This window comes from Dunckerocampus dactyliophorus, chromosome 13 (genome assembly GCF_027744805.1).
Source record: "Dunckerocampus dactyliophorus isolate RoL2022-P2 chromosome 13, RoL_Ddac_1.1, whole genome shotgun sequence".
In the NCBI taxonomy this organism is placed as follows: Eukaryota; Metazoa; Chordata; class Actinopteri; order Syngnathiformes; family Syngnathidae; genus Dunckerocampus; species Dunckerocampus dactyliophorus.
In genome coordinates this window covers 12553287-12576651 of record NC_072831.1, presented here as the reverse complement: position 1 = coordinate 12576651, position 23365 = coordinate 12553287, and the positions used below count along the sequence as shown (strand labels likewise).

The window sequence follows — 23365 nt, the reverse complement described above, 5'->3', positions numbered from 1 at the left end:
GAGTTCTAGGGAAGGTAGTGTTCCTTTGGAGTCTGCAACTGCGCCGTCGTGTTGCCATGGTGTCACGTGACGGAGGAGGGAGGGCTTGGGGTCCAGCCACAAAAAGAAAAGGAGGGATGAAAGTGAGGACGAAAAGTTTGAAGTTGCACAAGTTTGCCTGCAATGAAGGTAAGAAAGTCTACTGTATATCTAATACTAGCAATTTATTCATATTATTTGAAATACAAATATTGGTCAGACTTACAATGTAGCATTTGTTCTTAAATATATATTTATGCATCTATATTGTGTATGCGTGGTTGAAGGGTTACCAGTGTTCTTGTGTTTACTTGTGTTTTTAAAAGTGAGTCTTATACATTTGGGTGCTTACAGTACACCAGTGGTTCTCAATCATTTTGTGTCATGCCCCTAATAGGGGACAAAAATGTTTTCGCACCCCCCAATCCCGATTTGAAATACTATTGAGAAATTGATCCTATCTATTTATTTATCTGTACTGTACAGACTGAACTCGAAACTGAAACCAGCGAAATGCAACAAAATGGAGAGCAGAGAAGCATGCAAGCGTATTCAAGAGTCAAATTGCATGCTGAGTACAACAAATTCATACATGTTGGCAGGTTTTCCCATCGATAATAATGATGCATTATTATGTGTATAAACTCATCCCTGCACAGTCTTACAGTACATTGAATATATCTTACCTTCAATCATTTGAAAATATAATTTAATTGTTGCAATATATACACAAAAAAAAAAATTGGAGATTGTAATTTAAACAAAAAAAAAACTGAAATAGGTTGGACAAAAAATGTTCTCAGTAGGACTCAGTAATGAGTAGCTCCACTGTTCTTGTTAATCACTTCAAAAATGGGTTTGGGCATGCTTGGTGCGAGTGCTAGTGGGAACATTGCTCCAAGTGGTGAAGATGGCTTCACGAAGGGCATCAACTGTCTGGAACTGATGGCCATTTTTATAAACTTCCCTTGCCATCCATCCCCAAATGTTCTCAATGGGATTTAAATGAGGGGAACATGCAGGATGGTCCAAAAGAGTGATGTTATTCTCCCTGAAGAAGTCCTTCATCAAGCAAGCATTGTGAACTGCAGCGTTGTCCTGTTGAAAAACCCAGCTGTTACCACACAGATGAGGGCCCTCAGTCATGAGGGATGCCCGCTGCAACATCTGCACGCCGCCGTTTGACGACCCCGCACCACCTCAAGCTTCAGTGTTCCACTGAATGAAAAAGCACCCCAGATCATGATGGACCCCCCCCTCCACTGTGCCAAGTAGAAAACATCTCAGGTGGGATCTCCTTGTCATGCCAGTAACGTTGGAAGCCATCTGCACCGTCAAGGTTACATTTTTTCTCATCAGAGAATAAAACTTTTTTCCACCTTTCAATGTCCCATGTTTGATGCTCCCTGGCAAAGTCTAAACGGGCACTTTTGTGGCGTTGAAGGAGATGAGGTCTTTGAATTCCTTTTTTGTTTTTTAAACCCTTTTCCCGCAGATTCCGTCTGATGGTTATTGCGCTGCAGTCGGCACCAATAAGGGCCTTAATGTGGGTGGAAGACCGCCTTGTGTCTTCATGGACAGCCAATCGGATCCTGCGGCTCAGCGCAGGTGTGATTTTTTTGGGTCTACCACTTGACTTTTTTGTTCCATAATGCTCAGGATCTTTCAAAAAATGTAGAAGGACTGTCTTACTGCGCCCAACCTCAGCAGCAATGGCACGCTGCGAGAGGCCTTGCTTATGCAGCTCCACAATCCCACCACGTTCAAAAAGAGAAAGCTTCTTAGCTTTAGCCATCAGGAGGGCATGACAGTGTGAATGCCTGACAGAAAATACAAATTTGGAGCAGATTTAGGCTTTTATAGCCTGCGGTCTTAAACTTTTGATCAGGTGATAAAGAACCTATTTCAGTTTTGTTTGTTTTTTTGTTTAAATTACAATCTCCAAATTTTTTTTGTGTCACTCCCCCTTCTTGCTTTTGCATATTGTAGCTCTACTTAAAACCTCATTAAGATCCAAATGTCCAAAATGCAAAAGAAATACAAACTTAAGAATGATATATACTGTATATATTCCATATGGGTCAGCTTCTCTGGTCTAGTCAGTCACTTAGGGTGTCCTAAAAGATGGAGTTCATGCTTAAAGACTAGTCTTGTGAGACAAGGGCTGTCCTATCTAGTCTTTGAGCATGAACTCAAAGTCTGCTAGGATGAGAGGCTTAACGACTGAATAGAACAGCTCTAATCTTGGCTTAGTAGGTTAGTGCTTTCCAATCTAGTCTTTCCTCATCCAATCAGGCTTCATCAGTTCATCAGGCTTCATCAGTTGATGCTCAAATACCAGATAGGACATTTCTAGCCTAAATAGTTCATGCTGAAAGACCAAATAGGACATCCCTAGTCTGACATGTAGCCTGTTTGGATGAGAGGTGAAACGTCTTCTATGAGAACCTCAACAGTCTAGTTGCAATTGTTTCAGTTCCATGAGAATATGATGACCTTTATGAATGAGAATATTCACAGACATTTTTTTCTAGCCCTGGTGGTGTAATGGTACGCGATGCTGCCTTTTGTGCAGATGGAGTGGGTTTGATTCCCAGCTTGGGCCCCAACAAACAGCAATTGGAGATATCAAGTGCCGGTTCTAAGCCTGGATAAATGGGAGGGTTGTGTCCAGAATGGCATCTGGCATATGGTAAATGCCAACAGACAAAAACATATATTAAAATATAAAATACCGTCGATGTGTATTGGATATATTGTACGGAGCAGCAAGACCCTTTTCTATGTCACAGTAAGTCTGGTTCCACGGTTGTCATCACACTTTTTTATCTTTGCCATCCCCGGTAACTAAAAAAAAACCCTATTCTGAAAAGAACTTAAGAAATACTTAGGTTTTCTTTGTGTGCCAGGTGAAGGCCACGCCACAGTATAAGCAGTTCTGAGATGAGCTCCACAATGAATGCGACAGACGTCTACAAGGGAATCACCGTCCTTTACAATGGAGTAAATATGTCCGGCAATGGGAGCATGGGAGTGCTGAACATATCCTCTCCCCTCAACAAAGCCATCAACATCCTGTCCATCCTTCTCCTCTTCATCACCATGACATCTCTCGGCTGCACGATGGAGATTTCCAAAATCAGGAACCATTTGCTACGGCCGAAAGGAGTAGCCATCGCCATTGTGGCCCAGTTTGGCATCATGCCCATGACTGCGTTCTGTCTTGCCAAATTACTGAAGATGGATTCCATCAAGGCTGTGACAGTGCTCATCTGTGGCTGCTGTCCAGGAGGAAACCTGTCCAATATCTTCACCTTGGCCCTCAAGGGGGACATGAACCTCAGGTAAGCATTTACGTAAACTTTCCCTACAAAACCACAGCCAGGTGGTGCACGGGGGGCAAGGGCAGTGCCCCACAAGAGAATAAGATGGTGCAGTTTTCCTTACTAATATGTGTCGTATTAATCCCAATAAACGGCAACATTCTTCCTGAAAAAGATGGAGAAAGATCTAAAGATTGATACATGTAAATGCTGACCAGCTTTTCTCCCTGTCACTTACACACACTTTTTTTTGCAAAATATCAGTTGAAAAACAGATGCATTTTGTCGAGGGAAAGGCTTCTTGAGACGTCATCTGTACTTCTGTGAAGAAGGTGTCGGACGTTTCGCTCCTCATCCGAAGAGCTTTGTCAGCGAACTAATAAGTGCTGGTAGCTTAGGCCTTAAATACAGTAAGAGTGGGCGGAATTGGTGTGCCAACACCCTCCTCCTATTGGTTCCTTACACTAAGCCTGGGCGGAGTAGTGGTCTAATCCTCTCCTGACATTAGCACCTCCGATAAAAGTGAAGTGTCGCTCCCTGTAGTTGGGTATGAACGACTCTGATACTGGCTGGTTAGCATCTATTGTTCTGGCTCGGCCCTGGCTCCACCTCATTTGCATGACTAAGAGCTGTGGGTTTTGGTCTCAGTAACCTGCTGAACACAGGGTCCAAATTAAACCTCAAACCACCATTCTGATTCAATGATGGGTTCTGTTGTTTGACAAAAATAGCTTCCTTTACTCCTCTTTCAAACCATCTGTTTTCTTTGGCCAAAATCTGGCCACTGCTAACTGCTAACGAGCCAGTATCAGAGTCGTTCATACCCAACTCAGGGAGCGACACTTCCCTTTTATCGAAGGTGCTAATGGCAGGAGAGGATTAGACCACAACTCCGCCCAGGCTTAGTGTAAAGAACCAATAGGAGGAGGGTGTTGGCACACCAATTCCGCCCACTCTTACTGTGTTTAAGGCCTAGGCTACCAGCACTTATTAGTTCGCTGACGAAGCTCTTCGGATGAGGAGCGAAACGTCCAACACCTTCTTCACAGAAGTACAGATGACATCTCAAGAAGCCTTTCCCTCGATGGACAACCCCTGTACGACTGAGAGCCTACACAGACAAAGATGCATTTTGTGTTTTTTGACGGTGACCAGTCCAGTGTGCACCCAATGTCAGCTGAGATAGGCTCCAGCTTCCCTGTGACCCCGATGAGGACAAGTGCTATAGAAAATGAATGGACCAATATTCTGATCCCGTAATAAAATATTTGTTTTTTCCTCTCCAAGCATAGTGATGACCACATGCTCCTGCATTGCAGCTCTGGGCCTGATGCCCCTGCTGCTCTTAATCTACTGTCAAGGCTTCAGCGGCCTGGAGAACGCTGTGCCCTACGTCGGCATCATCACGGCTCTCGCCTTCACTCTGGTGCCCTGCGCCATGGGCATTGCTATCAATCGCTACAGGCCTAAATATACCCCTCTGGTCTTGAAGGTACATTTATTTTGTTTATCAAGACTTTCCCAAAAACACTGCACATGCACACCACTGAGGATGATTATCTACTGAGCAACAGGAAGCCCTCCACAAATAAATGATCTTCACATGCTCCCAGATAATAAATGCCATGTGTGTGTGTATAGTTTTCCTCCTACCTTGCCTTGAATCCAGTGTTGCAATATGATGACAAAAATGTTCTGTGTGACTTTGCCAAAAGTCTGGTTTAGGCACAATGATCATCTCCAGCATCATCCTGTTCTCTTTGTCCGGCCTGGCGGTCAAAGACATTCTGTGGATGATCCTCACCCCTGATGTTCTGACTGTGGCGGCGCTGATGCCCCTCATAGGCTTCATGCTGGGATACGTCATGTCCACCATATGCAGACTCAGCCCAAAGTAAGTTTGAAAATGATATGCAAGATTAGTATCTTAGTATCTGAAAAAGAAAGTGCTAGTTTTTGACAAAAAAGACCCTTTTTCCTACAAGGTGCTTTCTCAGTTTGAAAATATAATCGCATTTGACTTATGTTATTGCTTATTGGAAGTAATATAAATCAGATTTCAGTATATATTACCTAAGATAAGTCAATCAAACAAGATTTGGATGCAAAAATAAGCACTTTTGACTTTGATTTCAGATATTTACTCTAGTTTAGTAGTGCATACTCATGATTATTAACAGGTCAGTTCCTTTCACCAATACAGTCGGCCCTCACCGCTTTGCACTTTGAATCTATCTATCTATCACTGTTTTTCAAAAATATATTATTTCATAATCAAGCTGTTTTGTGGTTGAATAAAGTCTATTATTGGCCAAAAAAATGATATTTAAGCCAATGTTTTGTATTTTTGTTTAAATTAGGCATTTTCAAGCAAAACAATGGCTAAATGAAGTAAAATGAAAATATAAGGCATTAAAAAGGTGCATTCAAAGACGTATTCTACACTGGTCACTAGGTGTCAGTAATGCTACTGTAATGTTTGGTGAGATACACAATCACCAGATTTGGTCAACGGAACAACAGGCTTTTACTGCAGGTTTGAATTATCTCACAACAGGCACAATGATCCCTAATAAAAATCCCTAATACTGTATAATATGAATCATATGAATAAAATCCCTAATATAAACAAGGGCTGTTGTCGGCGTTACCTAGGCCAAGATGAAACTCAACTCTGAACCTCCGATGTCGCGTCCTGTCTGTCCCCCACCGGAAGACATTTGCAGCAACACATACGAGCACACATCTTATTTATGTCTTAAATGGCTTATTTACTCTTATTATGTCTACTATATTGGGTAATACAAGTGTAAAGGTGACTCTAGAGGCGTTAGTTCATGTCTAAAGGGGTCTGATAATGTTAAAAAAAAACATATTGGAAGGTTTTAAACCTTGTGTTTTTTATGCTCTAACTATGAAAATATTAGATTTATAAATAAGGAATTCTACTTTGCGGAAATGCACTTATCACAGTCGGGTCTGGAACCAAGTAACCACGATAAACGAGGGATTACTGTATATGTATCAAAATAAGTAGGAGGAAGAAAGTTTATTTAATCCCACTCCTTCTACATGCCTCAGCGATTACTGATTAATTCACATTATGTGTTGAAATGTTACCACCTTCTATATAAATGAAACACTCAGTTTACATGGAAAACATAATCATTCATTTGGTTATTGATTGCTGTACTACAATGCATGCAATGTACATATTACATATGACACACACATTACAGTGTTCCCTCATTTATCGCGGGGGGATAGGCTCCCCAAATAGCCCGCTATAAGTGAGATCCGCGAAGTAGCCAACTTAATTTGTTTTACAATATGTTTGAAAGCTGTAAAACCCCTCACCATACACTTTATACACTTTTTCTCAGACAGGCATTAACGTTTTACAGTATAACATTTCTCCCTTGTTTAAACATTCACAAAAAAGTTCAAACTTTTGTTTGATTTTTAATGATCAACCTACAGGTCGAACACAAGAAATGATCAAGTCACACTATTTCACTCCTGTGATTGTGCCTTTTCGCCCTGGCGCCGTTCCGCTGTACTCTAACATTTTTGTATCCTTGTGAAATCCATTTACAAGCTAGCAAGCTAGCGATGACACAGGAGACACAGCAGGGCGGTACGAAGGAGATTGATTGACGGTGGTCTACGGCCAATCAGGACGCAGAAAACAATGGCCGGTGCAGACAAAAGACGAAAGAGGGAAGAGAGAAAGACACTCAACTTCCCACAATGCAGTTCTTCTTAATAAAGGGCCTGGCTCGGCCTCTAACAGCGTTCACACCTGTAATAAAAAAAAAACCCTAAAAAAATTCACAAATACACGAAAGGTGAGCCGTGATAAAGCGAGGGAACACTTTATACTGCATTAGTATTTATACTGTCCATAATGATGCATTATTATGTGTATGAACTCATGCCTGCACAGTCTTACAGTACATTGAATATATCTTACCTTCAATCATTTGAAAATATAATTTAATTGTTGCAATATATACACAGATCTGCCACTTCACGGGTATACTTGCACAGTATAATGACATGAGATGCTGTACAAGAGCTCTAGCTTTACAAAGATAATAATGTTCAATTTGGAGTTATTTGACCTTTCAGTATGATGCAATACAGTTGCAAACTAATATATTGTTGAATTAATACCTCAAAAACCAAGCATGATTATTTTGGACACAGCTTTCTGCTGTGATGTAAATTCCCTCTTTATCTACATGTTATTTACATGTTAATATTTAGATGCAGCAGGACCATCTCAGTGGAAACAGGCTGTCAGAACATTCACCTGTGTGTGGCCATCCTGAAGGTGGCCTTTCCTCCGGAGGTGATTGGACCTATGTTTCTCTTCCCGTTGCTGTACTACATGTTCCAGTGTGCTGAGGCTCTCCTGCTGACCGTGTGCTTCAGATCTTACCAAATAATCAAGACATCAGCTGAGGGTAAATGTCACAGCTGTGTGATTTTGCAGTGTGCGGACAGGAAGGGAGGATTTGTGGTTTGATATTTATATTTTTTCTAAACAGGTAAAAAGTCTAAAATTGTCATGTTGTTTTTCACAGAATACAAGAATGTGTTTGTTCAGCAAGACGAGGAGAAACAACCCGAGTGTCCGAGTTTGGAGGCAAATAACCAAACATGACACCTGGGACTGATGCACTTATGAATGCTACAATATACTGTAAAACTATAAACTATTTGTATTTTTTTTTATGATGTTCGTCTTCCAATTACAAGTTGTTTTTTATTGACCCTCTCAGAGAGGTACAGTATTGCCCTGAATATAAGCATTTTTTTCCTTAGAAAAAAAGTATGAAAAGTAGAAGTCCATTCAAATTAACTCCTCCCCAAGTGAGTCAGAGCTTTTTTACTGTGACTCACATGCACCAGTGACCTGGAGAGTATGAGGCTACGACACAGAGTTCCACTGGAAAAAAAGTGTTTCAAAAATAATGGTGATCAATGAAGCAGAGCAGCTAATATAACCCATTTTTAAGCAACCTACCAGTTGTTATTTCAGTGATGTGGAAAACACGATTAAAAAAAACAAAGATTCATTTTGTCTTCAAAAATATTTTTCCCCCAAAAAAGCGTTGTCTTCATTGTCGTCTTACATTGCTGTCTGTAGTATAAAAAGCAGTGGAAAATGCACACATTCCCAATATTCTGGCCCGGGAGAAGTTTTTGAAAATTTTACCTTAGTATTATATACTGTAGTGCAATTCTAATTCAATGTAAATGACAAATAATTCTAAATGAATGCTTCTCTGACAATGTCAACTAAAACTGAGCTTTATGATATTTGAAAAGGCAGTTTTTTTATACTTCTATTAACGTGTGCAGGTGTACCTAATGTTGTGGCAAGTACATGTATACTGCATTCAAACTATTTGAAGTAAAAGTGCAAACCATAAATGATGCCTCTGGAATGCAAAACACAAAAAGAAGCAGAACTGACAACAGCTGCCACATCTTAAATAATATTTAATTCAAAAAGGTATGTTACACAGTAAACCTACCTTAAAACTTCACATTATATGAAAAAACAATTGACATAAAGCAACAAGCAAACAAACAAAAACACGTGTCAGTTCAATGAACAAGCAAACAAAATGTAACACTGATATTACACCAAACTGTACAGTGTTTCTTTGTGTGTTGCACCTTCAAGACCAAGTGTCGCATCAAATGTGCCCGCAGCATGAAACAAACGATATTTAAGTAGTTCCAAGAGGCTGATCAACAGCGCAATAAATTAAACACACATTTTAAGACAAAATAAATTAAAGAGTACACTTTCTGTGGTTGAGGTGATGTGTGTGACAAAGCTACAAGTTGTATTAAGCAGTGGAGGCATTTACATGACATTCAGTTTGAAAACTCCGCATTGTACCTTATTGTCCTTATCGGATAACTGTGCATAGAAGTGGGAAGATAAGGCCATCGGGGACAAGTGTGTGAAGCGGTGAACAAGTGGGACGAGCAGCCATGTAGTGTGTGTGTGTGTGGAAGTGGAAGGTCACAACTCATAATTAATGATGCATACATTATTATTTCGTTCACAATTACTTGATGCTGTGAGCTTAGCATCATGCTTGACTGGTGTCATTGAAACGTGTCCCTCATGTAGACATTAGAAGCACATTATGCATACATAAAGAGTGTGGGAATGCATATGGACAATGCAAGCATGTATGTACTGTATATGTTCGTCCCTTAAAGGACCTCCTTTATGTTCTGCTTTGGCAAGGTCAGAGTGATCACTTTGTGTATTCATTGGTCCTTCCCATCAGCAGCAGTACTGTTGTTTCTGCATCATCCAATGTCTTGCATGTTTCCGGCCTCCTTCAGCAGTGGCATCTCTGCACAACACACAAAAAAGCATCAGTGCAAAGTGTGTATATTACCATAATTTCCAGTGTATAAGCCATTGCTTTTTTTCTCACGCTTTGAGCCCTGCGGTTTATACAGTAATGTGGCTAATTTATGGTCAATCTCGCAACATCTCGTATACTTAAGAACAGTCATTTTGCGCGTCATGCATACACCCTCATCATGGAAAACACACAAAGAAATGCATATGATACAGCTTTCAAGTTGAAGGTGATCGATCGAGCAGTGTCAAAAAATCTATTAAAAAAAAAAATCTCACTATCACCAATGAGTTTCAAAAGGCTGGACTACTAATACTACTGGACTACTACTGCGTGATGAAGAGGACAGCACAAGCTCAAGGCCTAATTTGCCATGAGACGAAAGTGACACTGAGCAACTACAGTACAAAAGAGAGACTGACAACGTGTGTGACGAAGGAATTATGAGGCTGTTCAATTCCGAAACTGAAGAAGACAACTTTAGTGGTTTAGGTGGCGTAAAAGGAAGATGAAAAGAGGGATGATTGATTTTTCTGGTAGGCTACTGTTTAACCAGCCGTATTACACATACTGTTCGGCACAGTTTGGAAAAAAGCATTTATTTAATTAAAGTTAAAAAATCTTTCTGTGTAAGATCTTTCTCTGTACTAAATATCCCATGTTACAACATGGACATCTGCGGCTTATAGACAGGTGCGGCTTATATCTGTACAAATCTCTTTTTCTCTTTAAATTTTGTGGGTGCACCTTATATTCTGGTGCGCTCAATAGTTTGAAAATTACGGTACATCAATGATGAAGAGTGTGCCTCACCGTCAGAGCAGTCCATCTCTGAATCTAGCAGAGTGAGGCTATGATGGTCGCCCGAGGACAGAGCTCCGCCGCCAGCGTTCTCTAGAGTCCAGCTAGAGGATGAGGCTGATGAGGACGATGAAAGTGGCAAAGGGTGTACCGCGGCCATCTCTGAGTGCAGCTGTTTGAGGGAAGCAGGCCGAGAGGGGCCAGCCTCTGGCGTTGTAGCTTGCTGCCCTTCAGACAGCACAATCTGGACACGAGACTCGGAGTTGAGAGCTGCAGCTGAGCCAGTGTTACCGCTGACTGCCTCCTCATACGAGGGCAAATTCACCTGGACTCCTTCCACCATGATGGACACAGGCTGGCCCGACACGCCCTGATCCCGTCTGAGTGGTAAAGAAGACATATGCCATTACTTCTGCCTCTCTATCTCAAATACTGTTCAGAAATCTGTATAAATCTATGTTCTTGAGCACTTCTCCTTTGCCGACATAATCCATCCACCCCACAAGTGTGGCACGTAAGATGCTGATTAGACAGCATGACTCGGTATGCCTTAGGCTGGCCACAATAAGTGTGACAGACGCCACTAATTGTGAGCATTTGCCCACTCAAATCGGTTAGGACGACAAACTGCAGTCAGATCGAGACCCTCATGGGGACAACGTGCAAGCAGATGAGAGTCCCTGAGACAGTTCTCACAGTTTGTGCAGAAATTCTTTGGTTATACAAACCAATAATTGCAGCGGCTGCCTGTGTGGCTGGTCTCAGACAAACAATCTTGCAGGTGAAGATGCTGGATGTGATTACTGTATATGTGGTCTGCGGTTGCGAGGCTGGTTGGATATACTGCCAAATTCTGAAATGCCTTTGTAGACGACTTATGGTAGAGAAATGAACATTCAATTCACGTGTTCAATTCACAGTTCTGGTGGACATTCCTGTAGTCAATATGCCTATTGACATCTAGCCCTCTACACCTCGGACTTCACACACAACTCCACACAGTGTCACATCCAGAAGTTCTCCGACGACACAGCCATCGTTGGTTGTGTTTCAGAGGGGAATGATCTGGAATACAGGACGGTCATCAGGGACTTTGTCAGCTGGAGTGAGCTTAACCAGCTGCAGCTCAACACCAGCAAGACAAAGGAGATGATCATTAACTTCCAGAGGAAAACATCTCACTTTACACCGGTGAACATCCAGGGAGCGGACATAGAGTTGGTAGACAGCTACAAATTCCTGGGTGTTCACCTTAACAACAAGCTGGACTGGTCCGTCAACACCCACGCCCTCTACAAGAAGGGCCAGAGTCGCCTTCACCTGCTGAGGAGACTGAGGTCCTTTGGTGTGTGCAGGACTCTTTTACGGACCTTTTATGACTCTGTGGTGGCCTCAGCCATCTTCTATGCTGTGGGCTGCTGGAGAGGGGGCAGCACGGACAGGGACAGGAGCAGGATAAATAGACTGATCAGGCGAGCTAGCTCTGTCCTGGACGGTCCTCTGGACTCCGTGGAGGAAGTGGGGGAGAGAAGGATGTTGGCTAAGCTGACATCCATCATGGACAACACCTCTCACCCGCTACATGACACTGTTGTTTCCCTGAGCAGCTCCTTCAGCACCAGACTGTTACACCCACGGTGTAAGAAGGAGAGGTTCCGCAGGTCCTTCATACCGACCGCTGTCAGGCTCTACAACACCTGCACCACCTGAACCATGTTGTAGACACTATGCTTTCTTTACACTGTTCTCTTTACTTGTCTTGCTGCTGTAACAAGTAAATTTCCCCGCTGTGGGATAAATAAAGTACATACAATACAATACAATACAATATTGCATATTCCGTCAACACTTGCGACACATGTGACATTATGCTTTGCGACAAAACTAGACACATTTTGGAGTGGCCTGTTATTGTGGCCAGCCTAATTGCCAACCTGTGCAATAATCATGCCGTCTAATCAGCATCTTGATATGCCATACCTGTGAGGTGGATGGATTATCAAGAAAAGCTACTTTTTACATATACTTCTTCATGAAACCATCCATTGAAATAGCTCAAATCCTGCCTGATGAAACAAGAAATACACACATAACTCGATCTTCTGCGAGTAGTCAATATTCCCAAGTCCAACAACCAGTGCCATCTTTCTTCCTACATCCCAAGAACAGTTTCCAGTTGACCCCTAATGTGAACTGTTTCAAGTCAGCAGTTAATGCACATTTTTTGAATGATATTATTAGTGAATGAAATACACACCAGGCCTTGAACCTGCTAATAATTTTAAAAATAAGTGTTGCGTTTATATTTTTGTTGAGTATACTTTCCATATGATGGAAGACTGACTTTTTAATTGCCTCTATACTTGGCATGGGCCGGTTACCGGTTTTATACCACAGTATGAAGAAGTAGGTTTCAAAACCAATTCAATTTTCCGAGAGAAAGTGGAGGTCAGTCAACTCTATACACATTTGGGTCTCTGGTGTGCCTGCCCATAAAATGTGAAATTACATTAATAAGTAATTCTTTTGTAAGTCTCTTTTGCCTATTTTGACATAACCATCAGGCTAATGTACATAACAATCACACTCACACGGACTTTCTCCGCCCATGATCATGGTAATGGTAATGGTTTAATTTTATTTGAACATGCATACAAGTTACAATGGAATACATCACAAAATTAAATTCACAGTTCCACATGTCCAAAAGGGAATCAATCCAATCAGCAACTTTAGTATTTGTGATTTGAGAAATAAGGGATTTGTATGTTCTCTATAAGCAGCATTATGGATTATCCTCAATGATCTTTTTTGTAGTAGATTTTTTTTGTAGGAGATTGCTTTTATAGTTATTACCCCATATCTCCACACAATAAGTTAGGTATGGTAATACCAGAGAACAGGAAAGAATATAGAGTGATTTTTGATCAAGAACAAATTTTGCTTTATTCAATATTAGTATTTCTCGTAACCTTATGTTGTATATTTATGATATGAGATTTTTTTTCATCTATTATGATCCCCGGAAATGTATTTTTGTTTACTCTTTCAATGTCCACTCCGTCTATTTGTATTTGGTCATATGTGTCCTTTCTGCTATTACCAAATAGCATTATTGTAGTTTTACTTAAGTTCAAGGATAATCTATTTTTATCAAACCATCTTTTTAGTATGGCCGTTTCATCCATGACTTGGAAGAAGCTGCACAAATCATTGTACATCACTATACCATCTCCCAGCTATAGAGGACATCATAGCAAAGTGGATTTCATCTGCTGCTTCAAGGCTGAGGTCTGTAATGTCTTAACTTCAGGGTGAACCACCTTCTTTCCGTCAGATGTAAAAATAAAAATCCACAGACTCGGGCTGTGACTTTCTGGGTGAAACTTTTATTTCAATATGCTACTTGTTCCAAGCTGCTTACACCCCTCTCTGTACAACTCCCTCATTTGCCGATTAAAAGGATCACATATTATGTCTGACTGCTTTAGCACCTGGCAGTAGTGATCTGGGTGAGCAGTGGCTTATCTACATATGAAACAGGACAGCCGCCCCAAAACCTGTACAGGGCTGTATATAGAAGGTGTTCTATAATTCTTTGTCACATAAGACACCACTGCCTTATGGTATATGTCTGATGTTTTTTCCATGAAAAAAACTATAATGATTAAAAAAAAGACACCGAGTGACTGTTTGACTCACCGATGGAAAGACTTTAGTTTTGGCTGCAAAAGAACAAAGAGCACCACCAGGAGCAGGATGAGGGCCACTGAGCTGGCTGTGGAGGACACTATGGACAAAGCCGGCATCCCCAATGGTAAGGTTGCGCCGCGGTCTGTGGTGTAACAGTGGAGATTAAATTCAAACTCAATTTAACTAGTTTACTGTATAAACTATTGTTTGTTTAAGCCTGTTACATACAATAGAGATGTGTTTACATCAAGCATATTTACGTTCAGTGACTAAAGTCGTGTGGGCTCAATAGACTGAAACGCGAAGTCATTGCCAAGTTATTTAATGCAGTTGTAATAGTTACCTTGCTCCATTACGCAGCTGATCTGCATTAGCCCATCCCACTTGCCATACTGACAAGTGAGGTATTTATAGTCTCCCTTCAGAATGTAGCCTTCATTGCAGAAATACTCAATCACGGTGCCGTGAGAAAGTCTCCGACATTGGGAGGGGTGGCAGGTGTAACCTCCGTTCTCTGGCTGATATGGAGGCTGGCATACTGTCAATGACAAGAAAAAAAAACCCTCTTTATAAAAATGTCAGCGTTAATTCATATTCCATCAATGTTCTAGGCTGTAAACTGATGCCGCTAGCATACTTTCAAGGTCGAGGTTTAAAGTCATTCTAAAATATGCTTGGAGAATTAAATTACGTCAGATCGCTGCATCCAATCTAATAAAGTTTAAATATATCAATTTAATAAGAAGAAGCAGCATTTCCACAGCGTCACATCATTGCTGGCGGAGCTGATTTGGCATAACATTTTTTTAGGTGAACCACTACACCAGTAAATTAGAGATTATTATAAATATTAAAAAATATCCAGCCAGTTTATGTGTCAAAATGGTAAAAATAATTAAACTCACTAAGATCCCAAACTAAATCCACTTTTCCACTTTCAATAAAATGCAAATCAAACACTTTATTTTACAAAGCATTTTCCAGAACCTTAAAGCACCCATGAAAAGCCTACACTGAACATTGAGTAGACAGTGTAGGAGGGTGTATTGACACTGATATAATAGGATAATAACAAAAATGTTTAAATATGAATAAAATACACTCAAGTGCACTAGTTCAAGGACATTTAAGGACGGAGTTTTTAAGAGTAACATACCTTGTTTGACACAGCTTATCTGCATAGGGCCATCCCACTGTCCGTCCTGACAGGTCAGGTAGTTGTATTTCCCCTTGAGAATGAAGCCTGAGTGACAGAAGAACTCAACGACAGTGCCATGGGAAAACATTCGACAGGGGGACGGGTGGCAGTTGTAACCCCCATTCTCTGGTTCAGAGAGGGGCAGACAAGCTGGTGGAGAAAACAGAAAATCTTAAATACCTTCCTGAATGACTTGTAAATTCGTTGCTTTACATTTTAGGCTGTTTAGAAGCAAAAGGTTAAGCTTAACGTTGCAGTGGACTGAGTGCAGTGACGTGCAGTCGAGGGAGGCAAGTGAGACTCTGATGAAAAATACAAAAACGAATAATAAATATTATTTGTCAATTTAACTATGTTATAAATGTATTTTCAGTATGATTCCAATCATTTTTTCATTTTCTTAAGTAAAAATAACTCAATTTGCAGATTTCCTGATCAAATACAGGGAAGAAACTGAAGTGAGGCCACTGTGAAATGTGGCTTCTGAGCTTAGTGCGCAAGCCTCACCTACCGTCTGAGTGCACACTGAGTTGGTTCATGGCGGCAACATCAACATGTTGGCAACAACATAAGGTTGCAGAAACATTTCTTATACACCATGACGTTTTGCAGCCTGTGTAATGTCTTTAATGTAAGTGTGACGTTATTATTCTTGCTAATCAGACAATAAAAACGTCATAAGGGAGGCACTTGCAGTACCGCTGCATCCTGAAGGGGTGGGGCGTGCGTGAGCTGGAAGGTGCTTGTCATGTCCTTCCAGAGGAAAAGCCAGCGTTTTTTTTTTCTTTTCTTTCTGCTAGCACTAGCTAGCAAATGCATTCAATATATTTTTATACTCTGCTGAATGAATTTGACTGCCAAGATGGAGGATTATATACCCAAACTCACCAAGAGGTAATCAGATTTTTACAAGTCATCAAAACCTTTCCTGTAAAAGGAAAAGCCGCATGTACTTCATAAATAAAAGGTAAGAACTAGGGATGTCCGATAATATCATCCCACCAATTTTATTGGCCTGATATTAGCATTAAAATGTGATATCGCTCAATATCGGTATCAGGAACTTTCCCTGTAATGAAAGCTGATAATAAACATAATAACTCCGTGTTTGCCGGTGCACAAAAGATGACCTCATCAAACCGCCTCACAAGTGTGTAAACAAATTTGGGTGGCTAGTAAGTAGCAAGCTAGCTTGTTCCTTCCATCCATCCATTTTCTGTCGCCTATCCTCACTAGTAGGAATGTTACAATTCCCGGAATTAAGTGACGGTAAAATCTGACACCGTGTGTGCGCGCGCTCGATTTAGAGAGTCCGCGGGGACGTCAGTGAAAATGCTGCTTTTTCATACGACATCAGGTGTATTTTCATTCGTATACATCTTTGCCAGGTAGATTACTTTCCCTCCTCAATTTCGTATCGGATTTATACTGAGTGTTGGACCACCTCGACTCATATGAGTGCTGTGAAAGTGAAGTCCAAGTTTAAGCCTTTCAAACTCATGGATCGGAGCTTCAGGACAAGATGAAAGGTATGTAGGATATAAATTAAATTTAATATGTATCTGCGGATGAAATGGTGCGAAATTTGTTAATTTTCTCCAGGGATTACTGTGTAAGTGCAATTTGTAGTGTGGCGTGCAAACAAATACTGCCTGCTGCTGCAGTGGTGGAGCTACATGGTGTCCACTGTCACCCCACTGGCCATCGAGACATTTCAGGTATCAACTTATTGCCACCCCTACATGAGTAATGGTCTCATCTTGGACTCCCCAATGAAAAATGTCTGTCTCTGCCACTGCTGCACTAAGAATGCTAGGCCTACATGAAAATTATGACACTGTTCTTCTCTGGACTTTCTGATGATAAAAAAAATGTAAATGGCTACTCTGTTGACTTTTAAAACAAATGTCACAGTCTAAGCCTAACCTTATGTATTTCTCAATGTTTTACAATGTTTTTTACAGCCACGTTGAGAAGCTAATTGCTGATGCTGTATCTATTAGCTTCACAACAGATAAGTGCTAATTTCACGACAGGAGATGTGCGTAGTTACACATATCGGTATCGACTGATATCAGTATTGGAAAGTGACAGTTGGACAATATCGGCATATCGGTTATCGGCAGAAAAGCCAATATTGGACATCCCTAGTAAGAACACACCTTTTCAGTTGATTAAAAAAATTAATAATTGTGTCTAAGAAGAATCTGAAAAAAAATGTTTAACCAAAGTGAATATTCTCCTTTTTTGTTTATCCTCTTAGTGAGCAACCTGTCTTAACATAAAAAACCTCCAAAGGAGTCAGTGCCTCACCAGCCATGTGGCTCACCACATGTCACTGACTGAGTGTCTTACCATCACTCTGTGTGCAGTGAGGAGGTTCTGAGGACCAGCGTCCTGGCGAGATGCAGGTGAGAATGTTGGGTCCATCTGGCAAATAACCTGGGTCACAGCTGTACTGCAGCACTATGCCTACAGGGAACAAGCCCCTGTTGGTTTCTGTGTGGTTTACCCAGCTGTTTTCAACCATGTACGGCCTCACGCATCCTGGGAGGAAGACCAAAATAAGAAGAAATTCTGGGAAAGCACTGTTTTCACTTGAATTAAGGCAATAAACATTTCCAGCCTAGAACACTGCTGTTTTCATTTGTAACAGTTCATCATGGTTTACGGTAATTTACTGTGGCACACCATCAATAACAACACGGTCAAATTAATTCCTTGGGAAACAATTGATATAACAGTGATACAACACTTGAGTGTCACATAATTTCAGTCTCATAACTATGTTCATGTTTCCATTATGCATCCCACCTGGCATCTTCTGAATTGTGTCATGCATTCTTATATAAGTGGAAAAAAACACAATTGGACTATTAATTGGACTACCAGCTAGGATACAACACTCATAGCAACGTTAACAATAAAAGGAACATTGTATATGTGCCAAAATACTTTTACCTTTAAAAGGCAGCTGTATATATTCGGAATGACCAGGAGGAGTACACTATCTCACAAAAGTGAGCATACACCTCAAATTTCAGCAACAATTTTATTAGTTCTTCTCCAAGAGCAGTCCTATAAAAATACAATTTGGATATACTTCAGTGTCCAGCTTATACAGTATGGCAATATAGGTTTACTATCCAATGAAAATGACACAACAAACAGCCATGATTCTCCAAATAGTTGGCAAAAGAGGTGAGTACAAAGATAACTTTGTCTCGTTTACTGTTAAGCATGGTGGTGGGGGGGTCATGGTCTGGGGCAGCATGAGTACTGCCGGCACTGGGGAGTTGCAGTTCATTGAGGGAACTGAATGAATTCCAACATGTACTGTGACATTCTGAAGCAGAACACAAATCGCCTCCCTTCAGAAACTGTGCAGCATAGCTGTTTTTGAACATGATAAGGAGCGCAAACACACCTACAAGATGATGTGCCCTGTTGAGGAAGCTGAGTGGCCAAGTACCGGTATGTCTCCAGACCTGAACCCAGTTGTGCAAATTTGGGGCATCCTGAAGCATAAGGTTTAAAAGCTTAAGGTGTTTAACATACTTCAGCTGCTGATTCCAGTAACAACCTATGACGCTCTGGTGAATTCCATGCTAAAGAGATTTTAAGGCATTGCTAGGAAAAGGTTTGTGCTTACACTAAATATTCACATTTTGGACACCATTTAAACATTTGTACTCAATTGTGGTGCCAGGTATTTAGACAATAATGTTTGTGTGTTGACTCATTTTCAGAGGACTGTATATACCCCAATACAAGCTGTACATTGACTACTCTGAAATATATCCAAGTTTCATTTCTGTAGCATTGACCCTAGAGAAGATATTGTATACTTATATACTTACTATATTGTATACTCACTTTTGTGAGATTATGTATTTCAGCAAGTTTATTGTTGACATTATCCACAAATTTTAAATATACAAAGTCAAACACCTTGCTCTTTGACACAGCTGATCTGAACAGGGCCGTCCCACTCCCCGTATTGACAGGTAAGAAATTTGTAGTCTCCCTTCAGGGTGTAGCCTTCATCGCAGTAGAATTCTATCACAGTGCCATGAGAAAGTCTCCGACATGGGGAGGGTTGACAGTTGTAGCCTCCGTTCTTTGGCGCATGTGGAGGCTGGCATACTGTCAACAAAAAAAATGGAGTTAATTCTGCTACTTTGACTGTGACCAAATTAAGTTCATCTTATACAGAATCTTGTAATGCATTTTTCCAAGGAATTGTGTTAATGTCACATGTGTGCACATTGAGTGCGTCATGTTATGATTATAGTAACTGATTTTACCATTACTGCGTATAAATTGTGGTGGTTCCGAGGAACAGTGTCCCAGCGCTGTGCTGGTGATGATGCTTGGTCCGCCTATCTAGTTTTTTTTTCAGATTTGTGAGCTGATAACCCTCGCTCATAAACTCATACATTAATAAGACAGTCTGTGTAGCTTGTCATTATAACGGCGTATGGTAGATGGCATCGTGACTATGCTTAACACACGCATTGGTCAATCACAAGCCTGAAAAACCTACCACAGTTGACATGGTCACGCACTGAAATGCATCTGTTCATCTATATAGTGAGATATTAGATGTACAATAATGTGTACGTTGTTTTTAAAATCAGCGCAGACTTAAATGGAGCCCAAGAAACAACCTGAATGTTTTTATAACTGCCCGTCTACCGCTACACGAAACGAAATGGAAACCCGTAAGTCGATAACTTCATGTTCTGTTGTTGAATACGGTTAAAAAACATGAGACAATGTCGCACATTTCACATGACACACACCAAAAACTCAGTTTTACCTGTCCACCACAAACACTGATCCAGAGTTGAAAATTTCCACTTTGGCTGCAGTTTTCCAAAAGCTTACTTTTTAAGAACAATAACCTCGGTGTACATATGGATGAGAGGCCAAAAAAAAAAAGTGTTTAGAAAATATTCATATTCGTGCAGACACGGCCTCAGAGCACCCATCCAACATGCAAATTTATGCAAATTAGACGATTACGTCATCTGCCCCACAATGTAACCCCACAGATAGATTTCAGTCTTGTGCAAAACACTGAATAATGAAAATGAATAAAATATTTCTAAATTATAAAGTTCTTAGTAATCATTAACAGAATCCAGTCTTATTCCAAAAAGTTGATTACAGGCGATACATGGTAAATAAATGGTAATAAATAAATCAGCGCCTTTTATGTGTGTATAGTGACAATAAAAGGCATTTATTTCTATTCATAATTTTGAGACTAAATTTATTAATAAATAAATAATAATTTCAGGCAAATAAAGCAGATATTGTGCAAGAATAAAGCTAAAACATTTATCAAATGAATACATTTAATAAATACATTTTCAAGAAAAAACAAAGAGTAATTTAGGAAGAAAAAGGTACAGATTTGTTTTGAAAATATAGTGAAGGAAAAAGTAATGATATTACCAAAATAAAGTAATTGGATTATAAGATGTTGTCACCTTAGACTATCTTTTAACCAGAAGTACAACTAATTAGTAGATTAATATATAGCACTTTTCTAAAGAGACCGCAGCTGCTGGAATCAGGTTGAGTTGTGCAAATCATGAATGTATCGTTCAAAACTCTTCGTTTTTTACTGAATCGGGACTCACGGGTACTCGTCTGTGTTCGTATATGTTTCATACTGTGTATGTTGTCAGTGTTTTCAAGGGATGAACTTGTTGCGCATGGGCGAGTTTCTGAGCATGCGCTTTGTAATGAGTGAATCAATTACCCGATTCAGTTCAGTGAGCGGCTCATGCCAGTAAAAGTAAGTAAAAGCGAAGGTAGCTCTCTTTTAAAGCAGTCAGTAAAAGTAATCGAGTTACCATCACTAGTCTCAGGTGCTGCTTTTAGGTTTGGGTGGGAATTCAATTTTGATATTGACTCATAATATGTATTTATTTTCTTTACATCGTGGCCCGAAATTTTGGTAACATTATGACTGCATGCAGAACCCTCTTACCTAAACCTTGCCCAGAAGTAACCACTGTCAGTGCCAGCAACAAGCAGACTGACCATTTAACATTAGTGTGGCCCCGACAGACTTCTGATGTTGCCTCTGTCTTTCCATTGCACATCTTCTCCTGCAGTCAACACACCCTGAAATGTCCATACAAACATATGATTTAACAATATGAATGGACATGACTGTCTCCATAAATCCGTAGCCTGGACCACCAATTGTAGGTACGCTGCAGAAGCTGGACAAAGGACGCTCTAATGGGACAGGGACAGAATGGACAGATGCAGTAACCAGCGTTTTTAGAAACATAGGCCTAATGAATTCAGGTGGTTACATTCCAATACCGCGGATAACTACCAACACAAACAAAGCACCCTAGTTTATAAACACCTCTTCCAAATACAATGCAATTGGTGTGTTTGTTAACGGTTCGATACTGAACACACATTTGCAGAACGGTTTTTTTTTAACATTCGGCATTAGTCGAAAGATATATATTTTTTTAAATTAAGTAAAAGTCTGCAGTGGTGACTATATGTTAATGTCAAGTGTGCTGCATGCCGTAAACGTTATAAAATTCTAATGTTATTATGTTTTTATAGATACCTGGCTTAGAGAAGCTACTAAATGCTGAATATAAGATAAAATTGTTTTCTGGTACCCACCAGTGAAACAAGGCCTCGGATTTTCCACCCTCGCTTTATCACAATGCTGGCATTTAATAATACTATCCTGGACCTATTTGTATATTTAACAAAAACTAAGACTAAATGCGGCTAGCCAACCAGCTACCTAACAGCTAACCTGCTACCTCCTACGCTAGCTAGCCTGATGGATGCACTGACAGTTAGAGGCTAGAGCCAGCACCGCCTCCAAAGCTTGCGCCATAGTAACAAAATGCATATTTCCATAGTTACAACATCCGGGAGATTTGGCGTCTATAGTTACCACACGTAGTGCGGAAGAGCGAAGACATTGACGACGATCAAACACAGCTAGTTATACGTCAGTGACAAAACAAAAGAAAACACATACAGAGAGCGAACATTTGTCGTACTGCCTCCAAACAATTCGCCATTGATGGTATGTTAAATCTAATTGTATAAATGTTCTGTGTATACAGTATATAGGTAAACAGCAGTATTATACATGAAAACATGACATTTTGACTTTTAGGGGGTATTCTGCGAAGCGAGTTTAGTATGTTAGCGAGCTGTGTTGAGTTGAAAGCCGGACTTGCCTGTTCAGCGAAGGTAGCTCTCTTTTAAAGAAGCTTATCACCATAGTAACTGAGGCTAAACTCATAACCTGGTCCCGACCAGGCTATGTCCAGGCTTTCAGCTTAAAATTGGCTATGCAAGTGCCACTGTTTCACTGTTTAGCTAATTCGGAGATGGCGTCACCATTTATTTACAACCTACGTAGCCCCCGAGAAGACATGGAGAAAAACAATTGGAAAAAAAGAGCATTCCTTGAAGATGTAATCAATCTATAAACGAGATAGATTTTCAGACGAGGGGATACGCTACATATGCTCACACGAGAACCAGGAATAAAATGCAATATGAAATATTAATTAAGGCCAATGTTAGCAGACGTATGTCGCAGCAGTCCTTGCTTGAGTACTCACGTCAACACAGCCATCTAGTCACAACGAGATACAACAAGAAGACATATTTCAAAGATTAAAAAAATAAGTTTTGGCACCAATTTATTTTTAAATGGATATGTGTTAAAATGTCAAAGATGTGCAGTGTTGAGCGTTGATAAATGAAAAGACTAGTAGGGTATAGTTAGTATAATAAATCAGTGTTACCTTGCGTGTTACATGCTCAGCATTATTGTGTCAGGTGTTGCTTTGAGCAGTCATAATCTTTTGGGAACTCCTTATAACGCTCCATAATAATTACTTACTCTTTTTGTGTAA

The 23365-nt window shown here is 40.4% G+C and overlaps 3 protein-coding genes across 10 annotated transcripts in view; 2 read left to right on the top strand and 1 right to left on the bottom strand.

Moving 5' to 3' along the window:
• The first annotated feature begins 83 nt into the window (after positions 1-83).
• LOC129192915 (hepatic sodium/bile acid cotransporter-like) lies at positions 84-8666 on the top strand. Of its 5 annotated transcripts, none has more exons than XM_054797364.1 (7): positions 84-168; positions 2594-2809; positions 2928-3362; positions 4629-4833; positions 5057-5235; positions 7611-7810; positions 7931-8666. In XM_054797364.1, the coding sequence occupies exons 3-7, from the start codon at positions 2962-2964 to the stop codon at positions 8008-8010; spliced, it is 1065 nt and encodes a 354-aa protein (XP_054653339.1). In that variant the 5' UTR covers positions 84-168; positions 2594-2809; positions 2928-2961; the 3' UTR covers positions 8011-8666. The 5 variants fall into 5 exon arrangements, with proteins under 5 accessions (XP_054653339.1, XP_054653336.1, XP_054653338.1 ...); XM_054797361.1 differs by having other exon boundaries at positions 2594-2710; positions 7931-8665; XM_054797362.1 differs by lacking the exon at positions 84-168 and adding an exon at positions 1514-1626 and having other exon boundaries at positions 2594-2710; positions 7931-8665.
• A 62-nt stretch (positions 8667-8728) lies between these two features.
• LOC129192913 (sushi domain-containing protein 6-like) lies at positions 8729-22414 on the bottom strand. 2 transcript variants are annotated; one of them, XM_054797356.1, is made up of 9 exons: positions 22387-22414; positions 21439-21575; positions 19386-19580; positions 17790-17981; positions 15393-15584; positions 14580-14774; positions 14246-14378; positions 10556-10923; positions 8729-9730 (listed from the first exon to the last, which is right to left on the bottom strand). In XM_054797356.1, exons 2-9 carry the CDS (start codon positions 21551-21553, stop codon positions 9684-9686), a joined length of 1437 nt encoding a protein of 478 aa, XP_054653331.1. In that variant the 5' UTR covers positions 21554-21575; positions 22387-22414; the 3' UTR covers positions 8729-9683. The 2 variants fall into 2 exon arrangements, with proteins under 2 accessions (XP_054653331.1, XP_054653330.1); XM_054797355.1 differs by lacking the exon at positions 22387-22414 and adding an exon at positions 22104-22311 and having other exon boundaries at positions 8732-9730.
• fsip1 (fibrous sheath interacting protein 1) overlaps positions 22361-23365 on the top strand; it is a 40025-nt gene continuing 39020 nt past the window's right edge. The window contains exon 1 of one of the 3 annotated variants that reach the window (XM_054797358.1): positions 22361-22521. In XM_054797358.1, coding sequence (XP_054653333.1) covers positions 22519-22521 — 3 coding nt within the window. In that variant the 5' untranslated portion in view covers positions 22361-22518. The remainder of the gene's footprint in view (positions 22522-23365) is intronic. The other 2 variants (XM_054797360.1, XM_054797357.1) reach the window with 2 other exon arrangements.

What these genes read in the sequence shown, in the direction of transcription:
- LOC129192915 (XM_054797364.1), top strand. Translation starts at nt 2,962, where the DNA reads ATGAGCTCCACAATGAATGCGACAGACGTCTACAAGGGAATCACCGTC. An exon ending in ATACCCCTCTGGTCTTGAAG is followed by an intron (nt 4,834 to 5,056) that starts GTACATTTATTT and finishes CTTTGCCAAAAG; the next exon opens with TCTGGTTTAGGCACAATGAT. An exon ending in ATATGCAGACTCAGCCCAAA is followed by an intron (nt 5,236 to 7,610) that starts GTAAGTTTGAAA and finishes GTTAATATTTAG; the next exon opens with ATGCAGCAGGACCATCTCAG.
- LOC129192913 (XM_054797356.1), bottom strand. Translation starts at nt 21,553, where the DNA reads ATGTGCAATGGAAAGACAGAGGCAACATCAGAAGTCTGTCGGGGCCAC. An exon ending in GATAAGCTGTGTCAAACAAG is followed by an intron (nt 14,775 to 15,392) that starts GTATGTTACTCT and finishes TGTCATTGACAG; the next exon opens with TATGCCAGCCTCCATATCAG. An exon ending in AGAGATGGACTGCTCTGACG is followed by an intron (nt 9,731 to 10,555) that starts GTGAGGCACACT and finishes TGTGTTGTGCAG; the next exon opens with AGATGCCACTGCTGAAGGAG.